This window comes from Talpa europaea (genome assembly GCF_964194135.1).
Source record: "Talpa europaea genome assembly, chromosome: 4".
Lineage (NCBI taxonomy): Eukaryota > Metazoa > Chordata > Mammalia > Eulipotyphla > Talpidae > Talpa > Talpa europaea.
The window spans coordinates 138396218-138419296 of record NC_140070.1 but is presented as its reverse complement, the minus strand read 5'-3'; the positions used below and the strand labels follow the sequence as shown (position 1 = coordinate 138419296).

Genomic DNA, 23079 nt, shown 5'->3' with positions numbered 1-23079 from the left:
TGAAATTAGTCAGAGGGAAAGAACAATACTGAATCAACTCACGCATATGTATGATATAGTTAAACAAAGTGATGGAACAGGCATTGACATTTGATAACATCTGAAAAGGACTGGCTTCCTCATTGGGTGCTCAATCACCAGATGTGCCTATCCCCAGTCATGGTCATCCTCTACTAGATTGGTTCATTTGTTTTATAGGAAAATTATAAACTCATGGGGAGAGGTACAAAGAATCCATTTATAAATACCTTTGTAATCTCACTGTATTCTGCAATTACTGGTAGGAACAAAGCAGATCTCTGAAGCCTTATGTGAAAATGGTGATACTATTACATTGTTATACGTAACTGGAACATTTCTGCGTCAGGAAGCAGTGGCCAGTAACAACATGTTTATGGTTTGGCATGTTAAATAAGATGGAAAATGTAAATTTCACTAAAAATTTAACTTTTTAGCTTAATTGTGTTCATGCAATATTTGGGTCATACTTGATAAATCAGGCTACTTTAGTTAAATTATATGGCAAAGGCACTTTGCTGATGTTGAGGGTGAAGACTTGGTTGAAATATTGGGAGTGGGATCCTGACTTGATCACAGTTGAATGGCCTTACATCCCCAAAGACTGTGAAGTAGTAAATGAGTTAATTTCTCAACTGCTATTTTTTATTAATTTGGTAGATTATATTAAAAGGCTTCTTCTACTGTTCTTTAGTTATGCAGTAAGACATGTGGTTGACTAGGATGTCTTGGAGATGATATTCCTATATCAGCTGAGGTGAGGCAACATTGACACCAAAGAGTATCAAGAACAGAACATTTTGGAGTAAAAATGGAAGGCTGAGAGGCACTGTCAACCATATTTGATTAACATTATACAGTGTTAAAATTAAGGTTCCCTCAATGCATAAAAAATATTATTTTCTGGTTTAATTTGCATTCATAAGATGTATAACAGAGCAGTGAGGAGTTTCATTATCAGACAGCATTTACTAATAACGAGATCTCTATGTGAAGCAATTAGCAGTGGGTAAGTTAGTCAAAGTTATTAGTCAAGCTTATTTTAATAGTTGTATTCCCAAAATTAAACTGATGTATGCTCCTCCGAAGAGCATTATGTATAGTCACCCAACCATTTCCACATGTTTCTTGGCATGGATAGATTTCATCACCTTTTATAGCTGAGCAGTTGCCATTGTGGAGATACACCACACCTTTTTCCATGCAACTCTACTTAGGAACTTGGGTCCTTTCCATAATGTGACTAATGTAAATAGTGCTGCAGTGAACTTAGGAGTCCACATGGCCCTTCAGATTAGTGTCTTTGTGCTCTTTAGGTAGTTCCCTAGAAGTGGGATTGCTGGATCATATGACAAATATATTGTAAATATTTGAGATTGACCCACCTTCTCTCAGCTGTTGTCAACTACTGCCATATTTCCAAGATGAACAGACTCTAATCTGTGGTGTCTTTTTCATCAACACATTGTTTTTTGCTGTTCCTTAAGTTTTAGTCCCCTCGTGATTGCATTATCTTCCATTTTCTCTTTTCATTTCACATAGTAGTAATCTTATCTGCTATTACTGATTCAACCACCATGTATACACAAATGCCTCATCGCAAGAAAGCTCTGTGCCTCAGTCTGTGTCCCTGTGTCCAGTCAGTAGATAAAAACCTGATGTTAGTCTAAACAGGGACTGTGCTATGAAAATTAATTTTTAAACTATCAGAAAAGTTGATTACAGGCTGTGAAAATTCTCTATGATTGTCCTGGGTGTGGAACAATACTTAAGAGGGGCAAAACATGGAAGGGGTAGTTCAGTGTGGAGGACAGACAAAATATTTTGCTCCTTTTACCAGGTTAGAGTTGCTCTGTCTTCAGTGGACCCGCAGGGGACACCCTGTGTAGTGCAGATGGTAATCAAGCATTTAGCAAGTGGTAGAAGTCCTGGGAAGTTCAGGGGCACAGACAGCTTCTCTGGGGTAGAAAGCTAGTAAGGGAATCTGAGTATCTGGGCAGATTTGTGGCAACAGACATTCATGGATTAGATATCTTCAAAGTGCTAGTTTCAACAGAGGGGACAAATAAACAAAAACATGACCTTGATTCTCCAGTATCACTGATGACCCACCATTTAAAAGAGTCTCAAAATGTCCTCACCTATCACCCCCCAGGTGAGCCAACAAAAAAAGCAGAATGACTTACTCCTGCAGTATCTCTCCTGAAATATGCCATACCAAGAAATTTTAATGCCATGCTCAGATTAAAGTCCAAATTCTTGAAAGAGCCCCTCACTGGTCTTAGGACATACATCGAAAAGCATACATTGAGGTGAGATGCAGTAAGTTCAGAACATTTCCTCTCCCACTTTCAATGGCTCTGTAGGAGAAATAGCTTTTCATGGCCCAGTTTGTCAGAACCATTAACTATTTATGTGACTATGGAAAATGTTCTGAAATTCATAAACTCTGGATTCTGCAACTGTCAAATAAGAAAAAGTGCATGAAAATAGTGATGGAGTTTATAGAAAATATCTAGGAATTAAGAGAGAAGCACAGGTCTGTCTATATGGGAGTCACTACCTCTTTTACTTTTCCCTGTCCCCATTTCTTATGTCCAAACATAAGCATTCCCTAATAATAATAGTTTTCATAAATCCATATTAACCTAGAACTGTTACAGTGTACCGGGGAACAGTACACCTTAATAAATTTCAGAATTGATAAGTGTCCACCAAAATTAGTATGGGTAAACATTATTATATGAAAATTATTTGAGAACCAGAGAGAATAAAATATTTCATGTCTTTGGTACTAATTTTGGATTAAACACATGTTAGTGGAGACCATGACTACAAAATGAGAACCTTATAAGGAGACTTGCCTTGCAAGGTACCCATTTATAAATACCTTTCTACTCTCACCCTTTTCTTAATTATGGTTTAGAAAGTAGTCAGACCTGTTTACTAAAAAACATTACTAAAGATACTATAGAATATTATAAACTGATGAAAAGGATGAGATAGACAGATTTTCTTTAGACAAGGAGATTATTTCAGGGAATAAATGTAGGAAGTTGAAGTACTCCATTCCTTGTCCAAACCATGGCAAATATTTTACAGTATAAACTTTATTAATGGAAAAAAGGAAACACTGTGATATGATAATGAAGGTGATATTGATGATGTGGAGGTGGTGCTATTCCTAGCAATTAGAACCTTGACCTCAGTATTGATAGCTGTTTCCTAAGACAGTGAAAGAGCAAAATAGTGAACACTTGTACAGACCAAATGTATTTGTCGATGTGTTATTTCATAGCCATGAAAACAATTGTGGAAGTAAAATTAGAGTTATATAAGGTTGGGTGTTTAGCACAGTGATGTTTATATTTGAAATACCCGTTAAAAATTCCTGGGATGGCAGCAAGTAATATGACATCCTGACAAGATTGGTGTACACAGACTGAGTGCATTTAAGAAAATAGTTGTAAAATGAGAACAGAGCCCATGTGAGGTTGACCCGCCCATTGCTGGAGTATATAAGTGCCCTGCAAGAGTGGCTGATATTCGACTTCAGAAAGATCTTCCTACAGGTCAACTGAAACCTCACCTCCTAACACCATGTGTTGCAACTACCTTGGAAACTACTATGGCAGCTATGGCTGTGGCCTTGGCTATGGCTATGGTCTTGGCTATGGCTCCCGCTATGGCTGTGGCTACGGTTCCGGATATGGTTGTGGCTATGGCTCTGGATATGGCTGTGGCTATGGTTCCGGATATGGCTGTGGCTACGGTTCTAGATATGGTTGTGGCTATGGCTCTGGATATGGCTGTGGCTATGGTTCTGGATATGGCTGCGGCTATGGTGCCGGATGTGGGGCTTCCTGGTGTAACTACCGACCAATTGTTTACAGGAGTTGCTATTCTTCCTGTTGCTAAAACATCGCTAGAATTCCTAAAATCTTCTAAACTGATCAGTCCAAGGAATTTCTTCTTCACTGACTCATGACAATTGAATGAACTGAAGAGAGAGGATTCAGCCTGAAGAATTGTCATTGTCTTCTTGGCATTCCTGTTACTGAGTTTTTCATGATCTTCTTGGAAAGCAGAAGACATAGGTTAACTCACAGAGCAAGTTGAAACCCTCTACTTCTTGTGCCTATTACTTGTATTGTGATCATTTCCAAATAAACATGATTCTTTGCTCCTAACATTTTTGTGTCTCTATTGTGACAGTCGTGGCCATTAGCTTACACTTTGTCTTACCTGTATGTGATCATCTTTAAGCCTGGCATAGGTAATTTCTTTGGGCACTCCAATGGTGTGTCTTGTCTGCACTCCCATTGAGCAGCACCCACAACTTACTGATGGGTATTTGCCATGATGTCATTCTGAAAAAAATGGGTCTTTATTGGTTGAGTGTTGTATTCTTAATTCATTGTAAGGAAGCAGTTATTCCTAAGCTTTTTTGTTTCATGAACCTGGGTTTGTCTATTTCTTTTAAATATACGCTCATGAACAGATACATAAACATAAAAAGAGACAAATGTCTCAGGGTAATGTGGTATGGGAAACTCAAATGGTGAAAATATTGGTTGGATAGAGTCAGTGTAAAAGTTGAGGAAAAAAAAATAGGGAGGGTCCAATGCACTCTTATGTTCATTGCAGCACTATTTAAATCATCCAGTGTGGAAAACAACCTACATGCACAGCAACATATGAGTGTGTTAAGAGATGTAACACATATATACATATTTGAATGCTAGCTAGTGATTATAAATTTGAAATTTTTCGACTAACAACAGCTTGGATGGAACTTGTTGAGATTGTGTTCCGTGAAATTCGTGCGAAAAGGAAAGAACAATACTGAATCATCTCACGCATATGTATGATATAGTTAAACAAAGTGATGGAACAGGCATTGACATTTGATAACATCTGAAAAGGACTGGCTTCCTCATTGGGTGCTCAATCACCAGATGTGCCTATCCCCAGTCATGGTCACCCTCTACTAGATTGGTTCATTTGTTTTATAGGAAAATTATAAACTCATGGGGAGAGGTACAAAGAATCCATTTATAAATACCTTTGTAATCTCACTGTATTCTGCAATTACTGGTTAGGAACAAAGCAGATCTCTGAAGCCTTATGTGAAAATGGTGATACTATTACATTGTTATACGTAACTGGAACATTTCTGCGTCAGGAAGCAGTGGCCAGTGACAACATGTTTATGGTTTGGCATGTTAAATAAGAAGGAAAATGTAAATTTCACTAAAAATTTAACTTTTTAGCTTAATTGTGTTCATGCAATATTTGGGTCATACTTGATAAATCAGGCTACTTTAGTTAAATTATATGGCAAAGGCACTTTGCTGATGTTGAGGGTGAAGACTTGGTTGAAATATTGGGAGTGGGATCCTGACTTGATCACAGTTGAATGGCCTTACATCCCCCAAGACTGTGAAGTAGTAAATGAATTAATTTCTCAACTGCTATTTTTTTTAATTTGGTAGATTATATTAAAAGGCTTCTTCTACTGTTCTTTAGTTATGCAGTAAGACATGTGGTTGACTAGGATGTCTTGGAGATGATATTCCTATATCAGCTGAGGTGAGGCAACATTGACACCAAAGAGTATCAAGAACAGAACATTTTGGAGTAAAAATGGAAGGCTGAGAGGCACTATCAACCATATTTGATTAACATTATACAGTGTTGAAATTAAGGTTCCCTCAATGCATAAAAAATTTTATTTTCTGGTTTAATTTGGATTCATAATATGTATAACAGAGTGGTGAGGAGTTTCATTATCAGACAGCATTGACTAATAATGAGATCTCTATGTGAAGCAATTAGCAGTGGGTAAGTTAGTCAAAGTTATTAGTCAAGCTTATTTTAATAGTTGTATTCCCAAAATTAAACTGATGTACGCTCCTCCAAAGAGCATTATGTATAGTCACCCAACCATTTCCACCATGTAGCTAGGCATGGATAGATTTCATCATCTTTTATAGCTGAGCAGTAGCCATTGTGGAGATATACCACACCTTTATCCACGCATAATGTGACTAATGAAAATAGTGCTGCAGTGAACTTAGGAGTCCACATGGCCCTTCAAATTAATGTCTTTGTACTCTTTAGGTAGTTCCCTAGAAGTGGAATTGCTGGATCATATGACAAATCTATTGTAAATATTTGAGATTGACCCACCTTCTCTCAGCTGTTGTCAACTACTGCCATAATTCCAAGATGAACAGACCCTGATCCATGGTGTCTTTTTCATCAACACATTGTTCTTTGCTGTTCTCTAAGTTTTAGTCCTCTCGTGATTGCATTATCTTCTATTTTCTCTTTTCATTTCACATAGTAGTAATCTTATCTGCTGTATTGATTCAACCACCATGTATACACAAATGCCTCATCAAAATAAAGCTCTGTGCCTCAGTCTGTATCCCTGTGTCCAGTCAGTAGATAGAAACCTGATTTTAGTCTCAACAGGGACTGTGCTATTAAAATTAATTTTTAAACTATAAGAAAAGTTGATAACAGGCTGTGAAAATTCTGTATGGTTGTCTTGGGTGTGGAATAATACTCAAGAGGGGCAAAGTATGGAAGGGGTAGTTCACTGGGGAGGACAGACAAAATATTTTGCTCCTTTAACCAGGTTAGAGTTGTTCTGTCTTCAATGGACCCGCAGGGGACACCCTGTGTAGTGCAGATGGCAATCAAGCATTAAGCAAGTGGTAGAAGTCCTGGGAAGGTCAGGGGCACAGACAGCTCTCTGGGGTAGAAAGCTAGTAAGGGAATCTGAGTGTCTGGGCATGTTTGTGGCTATAGATACTCATGGATGAGAAATCTTTAAAGTGCTAGTTTCAACAGAGGGGACAGATAAACAAAACATGATCTTGATTTTCCAGTATCACTGATGACCCACCATTTAAAAGAGTCTCAAAATGTCCTCACCTATCACCCCCCAGGTGAGCCAACAAAAAATACAGAATGGCTTACTCCTGCAGTCTCTCCCCTGAAACATGCCATACCAAGAAATTTTAATGCCATGCTCAGATTAAAGTCCAAATTCTTGAAGGAGCCCCTCACTTGTCTTAGGACATACATCGAAAAATATACATTGAGGTGAAATACAGTAAGTTCAGAACATTCCTCTCCCACTTTCAATGGCTCTGCAGGAGAAATAGCTTTTCATGCCCAAGTTTGTCAGAACCATTAACTATTTATTTGACTATGGAAAATGTTCTGAAATTCATAAACTGTAGATTCTGCAACTGTCAGTAAGAATAAGTGCATTAAAATAGTGATGGAGTTTATAGAAAATATCTAGGAAATAAGAGAGAAGCACAGGTCTGTCTATATCGGAGTCATTACCTCTTTTACTTTTCCCTGTCCCCATTTCTTATATCCAAACATAAGCATTCCCTAATAATAATAGTTTTCATACATCCATATTAACCTAGAACTGTTACAGTGTACCATGGAACAGTACACCTTAATTAATCTCAGAATTGATAAGTGTCCACCAAAATTAGTATGGGTAAACATTATTATATGAAAATTATTTGAGAACCAGAGAGAATAAAATATTTCATGTCTTCGGTACTAATTTTTGATTGAACACATGTTAGTGGAGACCATGACTACAAAATGAGAACCTTATAAGGAGACTTGCCTTGCAAGGTACCCATTTATAAATACCTTTCTACTCTCACCCTATTCTTAATTATGGTTTAGAAAGTAGTCAGACCTGTTTACTAAAAATATATTACTAAAGATACTATGGAATATTGTAAACTGATGAAAAAGATGAGCTAGAAAAATTTTCTTTAGACAAGGAGATTATTTCAGGGAATAAATGTAGCAAGTTGAAGTACTCCATTCCTTGTCCAAACCATGGCAAATATTTTAGAGTATAAACTTTATTAATGGAAAAAAGGAAACACTGTGATATGATAATGAAGGTGATATTGATGATGTGGAGGTGGTGCTATTCCTAGCAATTTGAACCTTGATCTTAGTATTGATAGCTGCTTCCTAAGACAGTGAAAGAGCAAAATAGTGAACACTTGTACAGACCAAATGTATTTGTCTATGTGTTATTTCATAGCCATGAAAACAATTGTGGAAATAAAATTAGAGTTATATAAGGTTGGGTGTTTAGCACATTGATCTTTATATTTGAAATACCTATTAAAAATTCCTGGGATGGCAGTAAGTAATATGACATCCTGACAAGATTGGTGTACACAGACAGAGTGCATTTAAGAAAATAGTTGTAAAATGAGAAAAGAGCCCATGTGAGGTTGACCCGCCCATTGCTGGAGTATATAAGTACCCTGCAAGAGTAGCTGATATTCAACTTCAGAAAGATCTTCCTACAGGTCAACTGAAACCTCACCCCCTAACAACATGTGTTGCAACTACCTTGGAAACTACTATGGTAGCTATGGCTGTGGCCTTGGCTATGGCTGTGGCCTTGGCTATGGCTCCCGCTATGGCTGTGGCTATGGTTCCGGATATGGCTGTGGCTATGGCTCCCGCTATGGCTGTGGATACGGTTCTGGATATGGCTGTGGCTATGGCTCCCTCTATGGCTGTGGCTACGGTTCCGGATATGGCTGTGGCTATGGCTCTGGATATGGCTGTGGCTATGGTTCCAGATATGGCTGTGGCTATGGTTCTGGATATGGCTGCGGCTATGGTTCCGGATGTGGGGCTTCCTGGTGTAGCTACCGACCAATTGTTTACAGGAGTTGCTATTCTTCCTGTTGCTAAAACATCACTGGAATGCAGAAAATCTTTGAAACTGATCAATCCAGGGAATTTCTTCTTCATGTCTCATGATGACAACTGAATCAACTGAAGAGAGAGGATTCAGCCTGAAGAATTGTCATTCTCTTCTTGGCATTCCTGTTACTGAGTTTTTCATGATCTTCTTGGAAAGCAGAAGACATAGGTTAACTCACAGAACAAGTTGAAACCCTCTACTTCTTGTGCCTATTACCTGTATTGTAATCATTTCCAAATAAACATGATTCTTTGCTGCTAACAAGTTTGTGTATCTATTGTGACAGACGTGGCCATTGGCTTACACTTTGTCTTACCTGTATGTGATCTTTTTGAAGCCTGGCAGAGGTAAGCTCTTTGAGCACTCCTACTGTGTGTCTTGTCTCCACTCCCATTGAGCAGCACCCACAACTTACTGATGGGTATTTGCCATGATTTCCTTCTGAAAATAATGGGTCTTTATTGGTTGAGTGTTGTATTCTTAATTCATTGTAAGGAAGTAGTTATTCCTAAGCTTTTTTTGTTTCATGAACCTGGGTTTGTCTATTTCTTTCTAAATATACGCTCATGAACAGATACATAAACATAAAAACAGACAAATGTCTCAGGGTAATGTGGTATGGGAAACTCAAATGGTGAAAATATTGGTTGGATAGAGTCAGTGTAGAAGTTGAGGAAAAACAAATAGGGAGGGTCCAATGCACTCTTATGTTCATTGCAGCACTATTTAAATCATCCAGTGTGGAAAACAACCTACGTGCACAACAACATATGAGTGTGTTAAGAGATGTAACACATATATACATATTTGAATGCTAGCTAGTGATTATAAACATGAAGTTTTTCGACTTACAATAGCATGGATGGAACTGGTTGAGATTGTGTTCAGTGAAATTAGTCAGAAAAGGAAAGAACAATACTGAATCATCTCATGCATATGTATGATATAGTTAAACAAAACGAAGGAACAGACATTGACATTTGATAACATCTGAAAAGGACTGGCTTCCTCATTGGGTGCTCAATCACCATATGTGCCTATCCCCAGTCATGATCACCCTCTACTAAATTTGTTCATTTGTTTTATAGGAAAATTATAAACTCATGGGGAGAGGTACAAAGAATCCATTTATAAATTCCTTTGTAATCTCACTGTATTCTGCAATTACTGGTTAGGAACAAAGCAGATCTCTGAAACTTGATGTGAAAATGGTGATACTATTACATTGTTATACGTAACTGGACATTTTTGTTTCTGCATCAGGAAGCAGTGGCCAGTGATAACATGTTTATGGTTTGGCATGTTAAGTAAGATGGAAAATGTAAATTTCACTAAAAATTTAACTTTTTAGCTTAAATGTGTTCATGCAATATTTGGGTCATACTTGATAAATCAGGCTACTTTAGTTAAATTATATGGCAAAGGTACTTTGCTGATGTTGAGGGTGAAGACTTGATTGAAATATTGGGAGTGGGATCCTGACTTGATCACAGTTGAATGGCCTTACATGCCCCAAGACTGTGAAGTAGTAAATGAATTATTTTCTCAACTGCTATTTTTTTAATTTGATAGATTATATTAAAAGGCTTCTTCTACTGTTCTTCAGTTATGTAGTAAGACATGTGGTTGACTAGGATGACTTGGAGATCACATTCCTATATCAGCTGAGGTGAGGCAACATTGACACCAAAGAGTATCAAGAACAGAACATTTTGGAGTAAAAATGGAAGGCTGAGAGGCACTATCAACCATATTTGATTAACATTATACAGTGTTGATATTAAGATTCCCTCAATGCATAAAAAATAATATTTTCTGGTTTATTTGGATTCATAAGATATATAACAGAGCGGTGAGGAGTTTCATTATCAGACAGCATTGACTAATAATGAGATCTCTATGTGAAGCAATTAGCAGTGGGTAAGTTAGTCAAAGTTATTAGTCAAGCTTATTTTAATAGTTGTATTCCCAAAATTAAACTGATGTACGCTCCTCCAAAGAGCATTAAGTATAGTTACCCAACCATTTCCACCATTTGCTTTGCATGGATAGATTTCATCATCTTTTATAGCTGAGCAGTAGCCATTGTGGAGATACACCACACCTTTATCCATGCATAATGTGACTAATGTAAATAGTGCTGCAGTGAACTTAGGAGTCCACATGGCCCTTCAAATTAGTATCTTTGTGCTCTTTAGGTCGTTCCCCAGAAGTGGAATTGCTGGATCATATGACAAATCTATTGTAAATATTTGAGATTGACCCACCTTCTCTCAGCCGTTGAAACTACTGCCCTATTTCCAAGATGACAGACACTGATCTGTGGTGTCTTTTTCATCAACACATTGTTCTTTGCTGTTCTCTAAGTTTTAGTCCTCTTGTGATTCCATTATCTTCCATTTTCTCTTTTCATTTCACATAGTAGTAATCTTATCTGCTATTATTGATTCAACCACCATGTATACACAAATGCCTCATCAAATAAAGCTTTGTGCCTCATTCTGTGTCCCTGTGTCCAGTCAGTAGATAGGATCCTTATGTTAGTCTAAACAGGGACTGTACTATTAAAATTAATTTTTAGACTATGAGAAAAGTTGATAACAGGCTGTGAAAATACTCTATGGTTGTCTTGGGTGTGGAACAATACTCAAGAGGGGCAAAACATGGAAGGTGTAGTTCAGTGTGGAGGACAGACAAAATATTTTGCTCCTTTTACCAGGTTAGAGTTGCTCTGTCTTCAGTGGACCCGCAGGGGACACCCTGTAGTGCAGATGGTAATCAAGCATTTAGCAAGTGGTAGAAGTCCTGGGAAAGTCAGGGGCACAGACAGCTCTCTGGGGTAGAAAGCTAGTAAAGGAATCTGAGTATCTGGGCAGATTTGTGGCAACAGACATTCATGGATGAGAAATCTTCAAAGTGCTAGTTTCAACAGAGGGGACAAATAAACAAAAACATGATCTTGATTATTCAGTATCACTGACGACCCACCATTTAAAAGTCTCAAAATGTCCTCACCTATCACCCCCCAGGTGAGCCAACAAAAAAAGCAGAATGGCTTACTCCTGCGGTATCTCCCCTGAAACATGCCATACCAAGAAATTTTAATGCCATGCTCAGATTAAAGTCCAAATTCTTGAAGGAGCCCCTCACTCGTCTTAGGACATACATTGAAAAACATACATTGAGGTGAGACACAGTAAGTTCAGAACATTCCTCTCCCACTTTCAATGGCTCTGTAGGAGAAATAGCTTTTCATGCCCAAGTTTGTCAGAACCATTAACTATTTATTTGACTTTGGAAAATGTTCTCAAATTCATAAACTCTAGATTCTGCAACTGTCAAATAAGAAAAAGTGCATTAAAATAGTGATGGAGTTTATAGAAAATATCTAGGAACTAAGAGTGAAGCACAGGTCTGTCTATATGGGAGTCACTACCTCTTTTACTTTTCCCTGTCCCCATTTCTTGTATCCAAACATAAGCATTCCCTAATAATAATAGTTTTAATATGTCCATATTAACCTAGAACTGTTACAGTGTACCATGGAACAGTATACCTTAATTAATCTCAGAATTGTTAAGGGTCCACCAAAATTAGTATGGGTAAACATTATTATATGAAAATTATTTGAGAACCAGAGAGAATAAAATATTTCATGTCTTCGGTACTATTTTTTGATTGAACACATGTTAGTGGAGACCATGACTACAAAATGAGAACCTTATAAGGAGACTTGCCTTGCAAGGTACCCATTTATAAATACCTTTCTACTCTCACCCTATTCATAATTATTGTTTAGAAAGTAGTCAGACCTGTTTACTAAAAATATATTACTAAAGATACTACAGAATATTATAAACTGATGAAAAGGATGAGATAGACAGATTTTCTTTAGACAAGGAGATTATTTCAGGGAATAAATGTAGGAAGTTGAAGTACTCCATTCCTTGTCCAAACCATGGCAAATATTTTAGAGTATAAACTTTATTAATGGAAAAAAGGAAACACTGTGATATGATAATGAAGGTGATATTGATGATGTGGAGGTGGTGCTATTCCTAGCAATTAGAACCTTGATCTTAGTATTGATAGCTGCTTCCTAAAACAGTGAAAGAGCAAAATAGTGAACACCTGTACAGACCAAATGTATTTGTCGATGTGTTATTTCATAGCCATGAAAACAATTGTGGAAATAAAATTAGAGTTATATAAGGTTGGGTGTTTAGCACATTGATCTTTATATTTGAAATACCTATTAAAAATTCCTGGGATGGCAGTAAGTAATATGACATCCTGACAAGATTGGTGTACACAGCCTGAGTGCATTTAAGAAAATAGTTGTAAAATGAGAACAGAGCCCATGTGAGGTTGACCCGCCCATTGCTGGAGTATATAAGTGCCCTGCAAGAGTGGCTGATATTCGACTTCTGAAAGATCTTCCTACAGGTCAACTGAAACCTCACCCCCTAACACCATGTGTTGCAACTACCTTGGAAACTACTATGGTAGCTATGGCTGTGGCCTTGGCTATGGCTGTGGCCTTGGCTATGGCTCCCGCTATGGCTGTGGCTATGGTTCCGGATATGGCTGTGGCTATGGTTCTGGATATGGCTGTGGTTACGGGTCCAGATATGGTTGTGGTTATGGTTCCGGATATGGCTGTGGCTATGGTTCTGGATATGGTTGTGGCTATGGTTCCGGATATGGCTGTGGCTATGGTTCTGGATGTGGGGCTTCCTGGTGTAGCTACCGACCAATTGTTTACAGGAGTTGCTATTCTTCCTGTTGCTAAAACATCACTGGAATGCAGAAAATCTTCTAAACTGATCAATCCAAGGAATTTCTTCTTCACTGACTCATGATGACAACTGAATCAACTGAAGAGAGAGGATTCAGCCTGAAGAATTGTCATTCTCCTCTTGGCATTCCTGCTTGTAACTGAGTTTTTCGTGATCATCTTGGAAAGCAGAAGACGTGGTTTAACTCAAAGAGCAAGTTGAAGCCCTCTACTTCTAGTGATTACCTGTATTGCGATCATTTCCAAATAAACATGATTCTTTGCTCCTAACAATTTTGTGTCTCTATGTGTCAGACATGGCCATTGACTTACACTTTTTCTTACCTGTCCATGATCTTCTTTAAGCCTGGCAGAGGTAATCTCTGTGGGCATTCCAACTGTGTGTCTTGTCTCCACTCATTGATAGCACCCACGACTTTCAAGGATGTTTGTCATGATATCATTCTGAAAAAAAATGGGTCTTTATTGGTTGAGTCTAGTGTTCTTAATTCATTGTAGGAAGTAATTATTCCTAAGCTTTTTTGCTTCATGCTCCTGTGTCTCTCTATTTTTTTCAATATATACACTCATCAACAGATGCATACACATAAAAACACCGACAGTGTCTCAGGGTAATGTGGTATAGGAAATTCTCATGGTGAAAACATTGATTGGATAGAGTCAGTGTAATAGTTGAGGGGAAAGAATATGGAGTGTCCAATGCACTCTTATGTTAATTATAGCACTATTTAAATCAGCCAGAGTGGAAAACACCCTATGCACTCAGCAATACCTGAGTATGTTATGAAAATTTATCACATGTATATAGAATTGAATGCTAGCTCGTGATTATAAACGTGAAATTTTTCCAGTTATAACAGCATGAATGGAACTGGCAGATATTGTGTTCAGTGAAATAAGTCAGAAAGAGGGAGAACAATACTGAAAGATCTCACATGTATATATGATATAGTTAAACAAAGCAGAGGAACAGACACTGACATCTGCACACATCTGAAATGGACTGGTTTCCTCACTGGGTTCTCTGCCAGCAGATGTGCCTATCCTCAGTCATGATCACCATCTACTAGGTTTGTTTTATAGGAAAATTATAAACTCATGGGGAGAGGTGCAATGTACCCATTTATAAATACCTTTCTACTCTCACCCTGTTCTCAATTATTGGTTAGGAAATAATCAGACCTCTGAAACCTTCTGTGAAAATGTTGATGCTCTCATTAATATACATAACTGGAATATTTTTTGTTTCTGCATCTGGAAGCAGTGGCCAGTGATAACATGTTTAAGGTTTGACATGTTAAGTAAGATGGAAAAATGTGAATTTAACTAAAAATTTAACTTTTTAACTTAATTGTGTTCATACAATATTCAGGTCATACTTGCTAAATGGGCTACTCTAATTAAATTATATGGCAAAGATATTTTGCCTAAGTTGATGGTGAAGACTGATTGCAATATTGGGAGTGGGATCCTGCTTGTGATCCCACTTGAATGGACTTACATCCCTCAAGAATGTGATGTAGTAAATGAGTTCATTTCTGAGCTGTTATATTTTTTATTTTGAAAAGAATTTAAAGGGGTTCTTCTATTTTTCTTTAGTTATGTAGTAAGACATCTGGTTGACTAGGATGACATGGATATTATGTTCCTATATCAGTTGCGGTGAGTTGACATTGACACCAAAGAGTATCAAGAACAGAACATTTGGGAGGCTGAGGCACTATCAACCATAGTTGACTAACATTATACAGTGTTGAAATTAAGTTTCCCTCAATGGATAAAAAATATTATTTTCCGGTTTATTTGGATTCATCAAATATATAACATAGAGCGGTGAAGAGTTTCATTATCAGACAGCATTGAGTTATAATGAGATCTCAGGGGAAGTAATAATACTTGCAAGTTTGTCAACGTTATTAGTTAAGCTTATTTTAATAGTCACATTCCTCAATTTAAACAAACATACACTTCTCCAAAGAACATTATTAGTGTCACCCACTCTAGTTACGTCCTTGTTGCTGTGTGTGGATAGATTTCATCATCTTTTATAACTGAGTAGTAGCCATTGTGGAGATACACCACACCTTTATCCACGCAACTCTCCTTAGGCACTTGGGTCCTTTCCATAATGTGACTAATGTAAATAGTGCTGCAGTGAACTTAGGAGTCCACATGGCCCTTCAAATTAGTATCTTTGTACTCTTTAGGTAGTTCCCTAGAAGTGGAATTGCTGGATCATATGACAAATCTATTGTAAATATTTTGAGATTGACCCACCTTCTCTCAGCTGCTGTCAACTCCTGCCCTATTTCCAAGATGAACAGACACTGATCCATGGTGTCTTTTTCATCAACACATTGTTCTTTGCTGTTCTCTAAGTTTTAGTCCTCTCGTGATTGCATTATCTTCCATTTTCTCTTTTCATTTCATATAGTAGTAATCTTATCTGCTGTATTGATTCAACCACTGTGTATACACAAATGCCTCATCAAAATAAAGCTGTATGCCTCAGTCTGTGTTCCTGTGTCCAGTCAATAGTTAGGATCCTCATGCTAGTCTCAACAGGGACTGTGCTATTAAAATTAATTTTTAAACTATAAGAAAAGTTGATAACAGGCTGTGAAAATTCTGTATAGTTGTCTTGGGTGTGGAACAATACTCAAGGATGCAAAACATGGAAGGGGTAGTTCAGCGCCGTGCAGAGACAAAATATTTAGCTCCTTTGGCCAGGTTAGAGTTGTTCTGAATTTGTGGACCTGCAGGAGACACCCTGTGTAGCTAGATGGTAATCAAGCATTTAGCAAGTAGTAGAAGTCCTTGGAAGGTCAGGGGCACAGACAGCTCTCTGGGGTGGAAAGATAGTAAGGGAATCTGAGTGTCTGGGCATGTTTGTGGCTACAGACACTCATGGATGAGAAGTCTTCAAGGTGATGGGACTCCCCAGTGGCGCAGCAGTTGAGTGCTGGGCTGTGAAGCTGCCCGAAGCCTCTGGAGCACTGGTTTGATCCCCGGCCACCGGGTGAGAGTCCCACATGGCGCGCAGACCTCTCCTGCCACCCACTGCTCCCCCAGCAGTGTATTTCGTCACTCTGCCTGTTCTGCTCCCTGCTCTGGCGAATTCTCTCACCCTATCGTGCTTTTGACTATACCCAGTTCTTGTATAAATAAATCTTAAAGGAAAAAAAAAAAAGAAATCATCAAGGTGTTAATTCAACAGAGGGGACAAATAAAGAAAAATATGATCTTGATTCTCCAGTATCACTGATGACTCACCATTTGAAAGAGTCTCAAAAAGTCCTCACCTACCACCCCTGAGGTCAGCAAACAAAAAATGCAGAACTGATTTCTCTGCAGTTTCTCCCCTGCAACACTCCATACCAAGAAATTTTAATGCATGCTCAGAATTCCTGAAGGAGTCCCTCACTCGTCCGAATTCCTGAGGGAGTCCCTCACTTGTCTTAGGATATGCCGAAAAACATACATTGAAGTGAGACGCAGTAAGTTCAGAACATTCCTCTCCCACTTTCAATGGCTCTGTAGGAGAAATAACTTCAAGGCCCAGTTTGTCAGAACCATTTACTAATTACTTGACTATGGAAAGTGTTCTGAAATTCATACACTTTAGATTCTGCAACTGTCAAATAAGAATAAGTGCATTAAAATAGTGATGGAGTTTATAGGAAATATCAAGGAACTCAAAGAGTGAAGCACAGGTCTAGCTATATGTGGATTCACTACCTCTTTTACATTTCCCCATTACTTGTATCCAAACATAAGCACAAATAATAATAATCCAAACATTCACAAATAATTGTTTGCATAAATCTATATTCAACCAGGACAGTTATAGTGTACCATGGAACAGTATACCTTAACTAATCTCAAAATTGTTAAGTATCCAGCAAAAGTAGTATGGGTAAACATTACTATATGAAAATAATATGTTTGAGAACCAGTGAGAATAAAATATTTCATGTCTCTGAGTATTGTTTTTTGATTGAACACATGTTAATGGAGACCATGACTACAAAATGAGAACTTTATAAAGAGACATGCATTGAAAATTTGGACTTGAGTACAGACATTAATAAACCAAAAAGTATTTTCTTCCCTCAAAGTTGAAATCATAGAAAAGTGTTTCATGTATTGTTAAATTATTTATAGTTTGTCAAAGATTAGTTTCTTATCCAGGGTTTACTAAAAAATAATTACTAAAGATACTATAGAATATTATAAACTGATGAAAAGGATGAGATAGACAAATTTCTTTACACAAGGAGATTATTTGAGGGAATAAATGTAGCGTGTTGAAGTACTCCATTCCTTGTCCAAACCATGGCAAATATTTTACAGTATATATTTTATTAATGGAAAAAAGGAAGCACTGTGATATGATAATGAAGGTGATATTGATGATGTGGAGGTGGTGATATTCCTAGCAATTAGTAGAACCTTGATCTCAGTACTGATAGCTGCTTTCTAACACAGTGAAAGAGCACAATAGTGAACACTTGTATACAGACCAAATATATTTATCGATGTGTTATTTCATAGCCATGAAAACAATTGTGGAAGTAAAATTAGGGTTATATAAGGTTGGGTGTTTAGCACATTGATCTTTATATTTGAAATACCCATTACAAAATTCCTGGGATGGCAGTTAGCAATATGACATCCTGACATGTTGGTGTACACAGACTGAGTGCATTTAAGAAAATAGTTGTAAAATGAGAACAGAGCCCATGTGAGGTTGACCCGCCCGTTGCTGGCAGTATATAAGTGTCCTGCAAGAGTAGCTGATATTCGACTTCAGAAAGATCTTCCTACAGGACAACTGAAACCTCACCCCCTAACAACATGTGTTGCAACTACCTTGGAAATTACTATGGTAGCTATGGCTGTGGCCTTGGCTATGGCTGTGGCTATGGTTCCGGATATGGCTGTGGCTATGGTTCTGGATATGGCTGTGGCTATGGTTCCGGATATGGCTGTGGCTATGGTTCTGGATATGGCTGTGGTTACGGGTCCAGATATGGTTGTGGTTATGGTTCCGGATATGGCTGTGGCTATGGTTCCAGATATGGCTGTGGCTATGGTTCTGGATATGGCTGTGGCTATGGTTCCGGATATGGCTGTGGCTATGGTTCTGGATGTGGGGCTTCCTGGTATAGCTACCGACCAGTTGTTTACAGGAGTTGTTATTCTTCCTGTTGCTAAAACATCACTGGAATGCAGAAAATCTTCTAAACTGATCAATCCAAGGAATTTCTTCTTCACTGACTCATGATGACAACTGAATCAACTGAAGAGAGAGGATTCAGCCTGAAGAATTTTCATTCTCCTCTTGGCATTCCAGCTTGTAACTGAGTTTTTCATGATCGTCTTGGAAAGCAGAAGACGTGGTTTAACTCAAAGAGCAAGTTGAAACCCTTTACTTCTAGTGATTACCTGTATTGTGATCATTTCCAAATAAACATGATTCCTTGTTCCTAACAATTTTGTGTCTCTATGTGTTGGACATAGCCATTGACTTACACTTTTTCTTACCTGTCCATGATCTTCTTGAAACCTGGCAGAGGTAATCTCTGTGGGCATTCCAACTGTGTGTCTTGTCTCCACTCATTGATAGCACCCACATCTTACTGAAGGATGTTTGTCATGATATCATTCTGAAAAAAAATGGGTCTTTATTGGTTGAGTCTAGTGTTCTTAATTCATTGTAGGAAGTAATTATTCCTAAGCTTTTTTGCTTCATGCTCCTGTGTCTCTCTATTTTTTTCAATATATACACTCATCAACAGATGCATACACATAAAAACACAGACAATGTCTCAGGGTAATGTGGTATGGGAAATTCTCATGGTGAAAACATTGATTGGATAGAGTCAGTGTAATAGTTGAGGGGAAAGAATATGGAGTGTCCAATGCAGACATATGGTTCTGGATATGGCTGTGGTTACGGGTCCAGATATGTTAATTATAGCACTATTTAAATCAGCCAGAGTGGAAAACACCCTATGCGCTCAGCAATACCTGAGTATGTTATGAAAATTTAACACATGTATATAGAATTGAATGCTAGCTCGTGATTATAAACGTGAAATTTTTCCAGTTATAACAGCATGAATGGAACTAGCAGATATTGTGTTCAGTGAAATAAGTCAGAAAGAGGGAGAACAATACTGAAAGATCTCACATGTATATATGATATAGTTAAACAAAGCAGAGGAACAGACACTGACATCTGCACACATCTGAAATGGACTGGTTTCCTCACTGGGTTCTCTGCCAGCAGATGTGCCTATCCTCAGTCATGATCACCATCTACTAGGTTTGTTTTATAGGAAAATTATAAACTCATGGGGAGAGGTGCAATGTACCCATTTATAAATACCTTTCTACTCTCACCCTGTTATCAATTATTGGTTAAGAAATAATCAGACCTCTGAAACCTTATGTGAAAATGGTGATGCTATTACATTAATATACAAAACTGGAATTTTTTTTCTGCATCTGGAAGCAGTGGCTAGTGATAACATGTTTAAAGTTTGATGTGTTAAGTAAGATGGAAAATGCAAATTTTACTTAAAAATTAACTATTTGGTTTAATTGTGTTCAGGCAATATTCAGGTCATACTTGCTAAACTGGGCTACTCTAGTTAAATTATATGGCAAATATATTTTGCCTATGTTGAGGGTGGAGACTGATTGCAGTATTGGGAGTGGGAATCTGCTTATGATCCCAGTTGAATGGACTTACATCCCCCAAGACTGTGATGTATAAATGAGTTAATAAATGAGTTTTATTTTAATTTGATAAAATAATTTAAAGGGCTTCTTCTACTGTTCTTTAGTTATAAGTAGGACGTGTCATTGACTAGGATGACTTAGTCATTATATTCCTATATCAGTTGAGTGACGAGATGTTGACACCAAAGAGAATCAAGAACAGAACATTTTGGGGTAAAAATGAGAGACTGAGAGGCACTATCAACCATACCTGATTAACATTATACAGTGTTGAAATTAAGGTTCCCTCAATGGATAAAAAGTATTTACCAGTTTATTTGGATTCATAAGCTGTATAGCATAGAGCGGTGAGGAATTTCATTATCAGACAGCATTGAGTTATAATGCGATCTCATTGGAAGTAATAATAATTGCAAGTTTGTCAAAGTTATTATTTAAGCTTATTTTAATAGTCATATTCCTAAATTTAAACAAACATACACTTCTCCAAAGAACATTATTAGTATCACCCACTCTAGTTCCATTCTTGTTGCTGTGTATGGATAGATTTCATCATCTTTTATAGCTGAGTAGTAGCCATTATGGAGATATACCACACCTTTATCCACGCAACTCTCCTTAGGCACTTGGGTCCTTTCCGTAATGTGACTAATGTAAATAGTGTTGCAGTGAACTTAGGAGTCCACATGGCCCCTCAAATTAGTGTCTTTGTGCTCTTCGGGTAGTTCCCTAGCAGTGGAATTGCTGGATCATGTGACAAATCTATTGCTAATATTTTGAGATTGACCCACCTTCTCTCAGCTGCTGTCAACTACTGCCCTATTTCCAAGATGAACAGACACTGATCTGTGGTGTCTTTTTCAACACATTGTTCTTTGCTGTTCTTTAAGTTTTAGTCCCCTCATGATTGCATTATCTTCCATTTTCTCTTTTCATTTCACATAGTAGTAATCTTATCTGCTGTTATTGATTCAACTACCTTGTATACACAAATGCCTCATCAAAATAAAGCTGTGTGCCTCAGTCTGTGTCCCTGTGTCCAGTCAGTAGTTAGGATCCTCATGCTAGTCTCAACAGGGACTGTGCTATTAAAATTAATTTTTAAACTATAAGAAAAGTTGATAACAGGCTGTGAAAATCTGTATGGTTTTCTTGTGTGTGGAACAATACTCAAGCGAGGCAAAACATGGAGTGGTAGTTCAGCGCCATGCAGAGACAAAATATTTCGCTCCTTTGGCCAGGTTAGTGTGGTTCTATATTCTGTGGACCCGCAGAGGTGATCCTGTTAGTGTATATGGTAATCACACATTTAGCAAGTGGTAGAAGTCCTGGGAAAGTCAGGGGCACAGACAGCTCTCTGGGGGAGGAAAGCTATTAAGGGAATCTGAGTATCTGGGTAGGTTTGTGGCTACAGACACTCATGGATGAGAAATATTCAAGGTGTTAGTTTCAACAGAGGGGACAAATAAACAAAAACATGATCTTGATTCTCCAGTGTCACTGATGACCCACCATTTAAAAGAGTCTCAAAAACTCCACACCTACCACCCCCCAGGTGAGCAAAGAAAAAATGCAGAACTGGGCCTCCCTGGTGGCGCAGCGGTTGAGCACTGGGTTGAGAAGCTGCCCGCAGCCTCTGCAGCGCCGGTTCAATCCCCGGCTGCTCCCCGGCCACCAGAGGAGGGCCCCACATGGTGTGCAGACCTCTCCTGCCGCCCGCTGCTCCCCTCAGCAGTGTACTTCGGTCCTTCTGCCTGCTCTGCTACCCGCTCTGGCTCTGGTGAATCCTCTCACCCTCCCGCGCTTCTGACTGTATCCAGTGCTTGTATAAATAAATAAATAAATCTTTAAAAAAAAAGAAAAAAAAAGAAAAAATGCAGAACTGCTTACTCCTGCAGTATCTCCCCTGCAATACTCTATACCAAGAAATTTAAATGCCATGCTCAGATTAAAGTCTGAATTCCTGTAGGAGCCCCTCTCTCATTCTAGGACATATACTGAAAAACATACATTGAAGTGAGACGCAGTAAGTTCAGAACATTCCTCTCCCACTTTCAATGGCTCTGTAGGAGAAATAACTTCAAGGCCCAGTTTGTCAGAACCATTAACTAATTATTTGACTATGGAAAATGTTCTGAAATTCATACACTTTAGATTCTGCAACTGTCAAATAAGAATAAGTGCATTAAAATAGTGATGAAGTTTATAGGAAATATCAAGGAACTCAAAGAGTGAAGCACAGGTCTGGCTATATGGGGAGTCACTACCTCTTTTACTTTTCCCTGTCCCCATTTCTTGTATCCAAACATAAGCATTCCCTAATAATAATAGTTTTCATATGTCCATATTAACCTAGAACTGTTACAGTGTACCATGGAACAGTACACCTTAATTAATCTCAGAATTGTTAAGGGTCCACCAAAATTAGTATGGGTAAACATTATTATATGAAAATTATTTGAGAGCCAGAGAGAATAAAATATTTCATGTCTTTGATACTAATTTTTGATTGAACACATGTTAATGGAGACCATGACTACAAAATGAGAGCCTGATAAGGAGGTTTGCCTTGCAAGGTACCTTTCTACTCTCAGCCTATTCTCAATTATGGGTTAGAACGTAGTCAGACCTGTTTACTAAAAACAATATTACTAAAGGTACTATAAAATATTATAAACTGATGAAAAGGATGAGATAGATTATCTTTAGACGAGGAGATTATTACAGGGAA

The 23079-nt window shown here is 37.9% G+C and overlaps 4 protein-coding genes across 4 annotated transcripts; all 4 read left to right on the top strand.

Annotated features, from left to right (window-relative positions):
• Nucleotides 1-3618: 3618 nt before the first annotated feature.
• On the top strand, nt 3619-3936 carry LOC311170375 (uncharacterized protein; the record flags this gene model as incomplete). Its single annotated transcript, XM_084232739.1, has 1 exon — nt 3619-3936. The coding sequence occupies one exon, from the start codon at nt 3619-3621 to the stop codon at nt 3934-3936; it is 318 nt and encodes a 105-aa protein (XP_084088865.1).
• Nucleotides 3937-8421: 4485 nt separating this feature from the next.
• On the top strand, nt 8422-8787 carry LOC311169301 (uncharacterized protein; the record flags this gene model as incomplete). Its single annotated transcript, XM_084231120.1, has 1 exon — nt 8422-8787. The coding sequence occupies one exon, from the start codon at nt 8422-8424 to the stop codon at nt 8785-8787; it is 366 nt and encodes a 121-aa protein (XP_084087246.1).
• A 4487-nt stretch (nt 8788-13274) lies between these two features.
• Nucleotides 13275-13592, top strand: LOC311169309 (uncharacterized protein; the record flags this gene model as incomplete). Its single annotated transcript, XM_084231129.1, has 1 exon — nt 13275-13592. The coding sequence occupies one exon, from the start codon at nt 13275-13277 to the stop codon at nt 13590-13592; it is 318 nt and encodes a 105-aa protein (XP_084087255.1).
• Nucleotides 13593-18455: 4863 nt separating this feature from the next.
• LOC311169303 (uncharacterized protein) lies at nt 18456-18815 on the top strand (the record flags this gene model as incomplete). Its single annotated transcript, XM_084231122.1, has 1 exon — nt 18456-18815. The coding sequence occupies one exon, from the start codon at nt 18456-18458 to the stop codon at nt 18813-18815; it is 360 nt and encodes a 119-aa protein (XP_084087248.1).
• Between the last annotated feature and the right edge of the window lie 4264 nt (nt 18816-23079).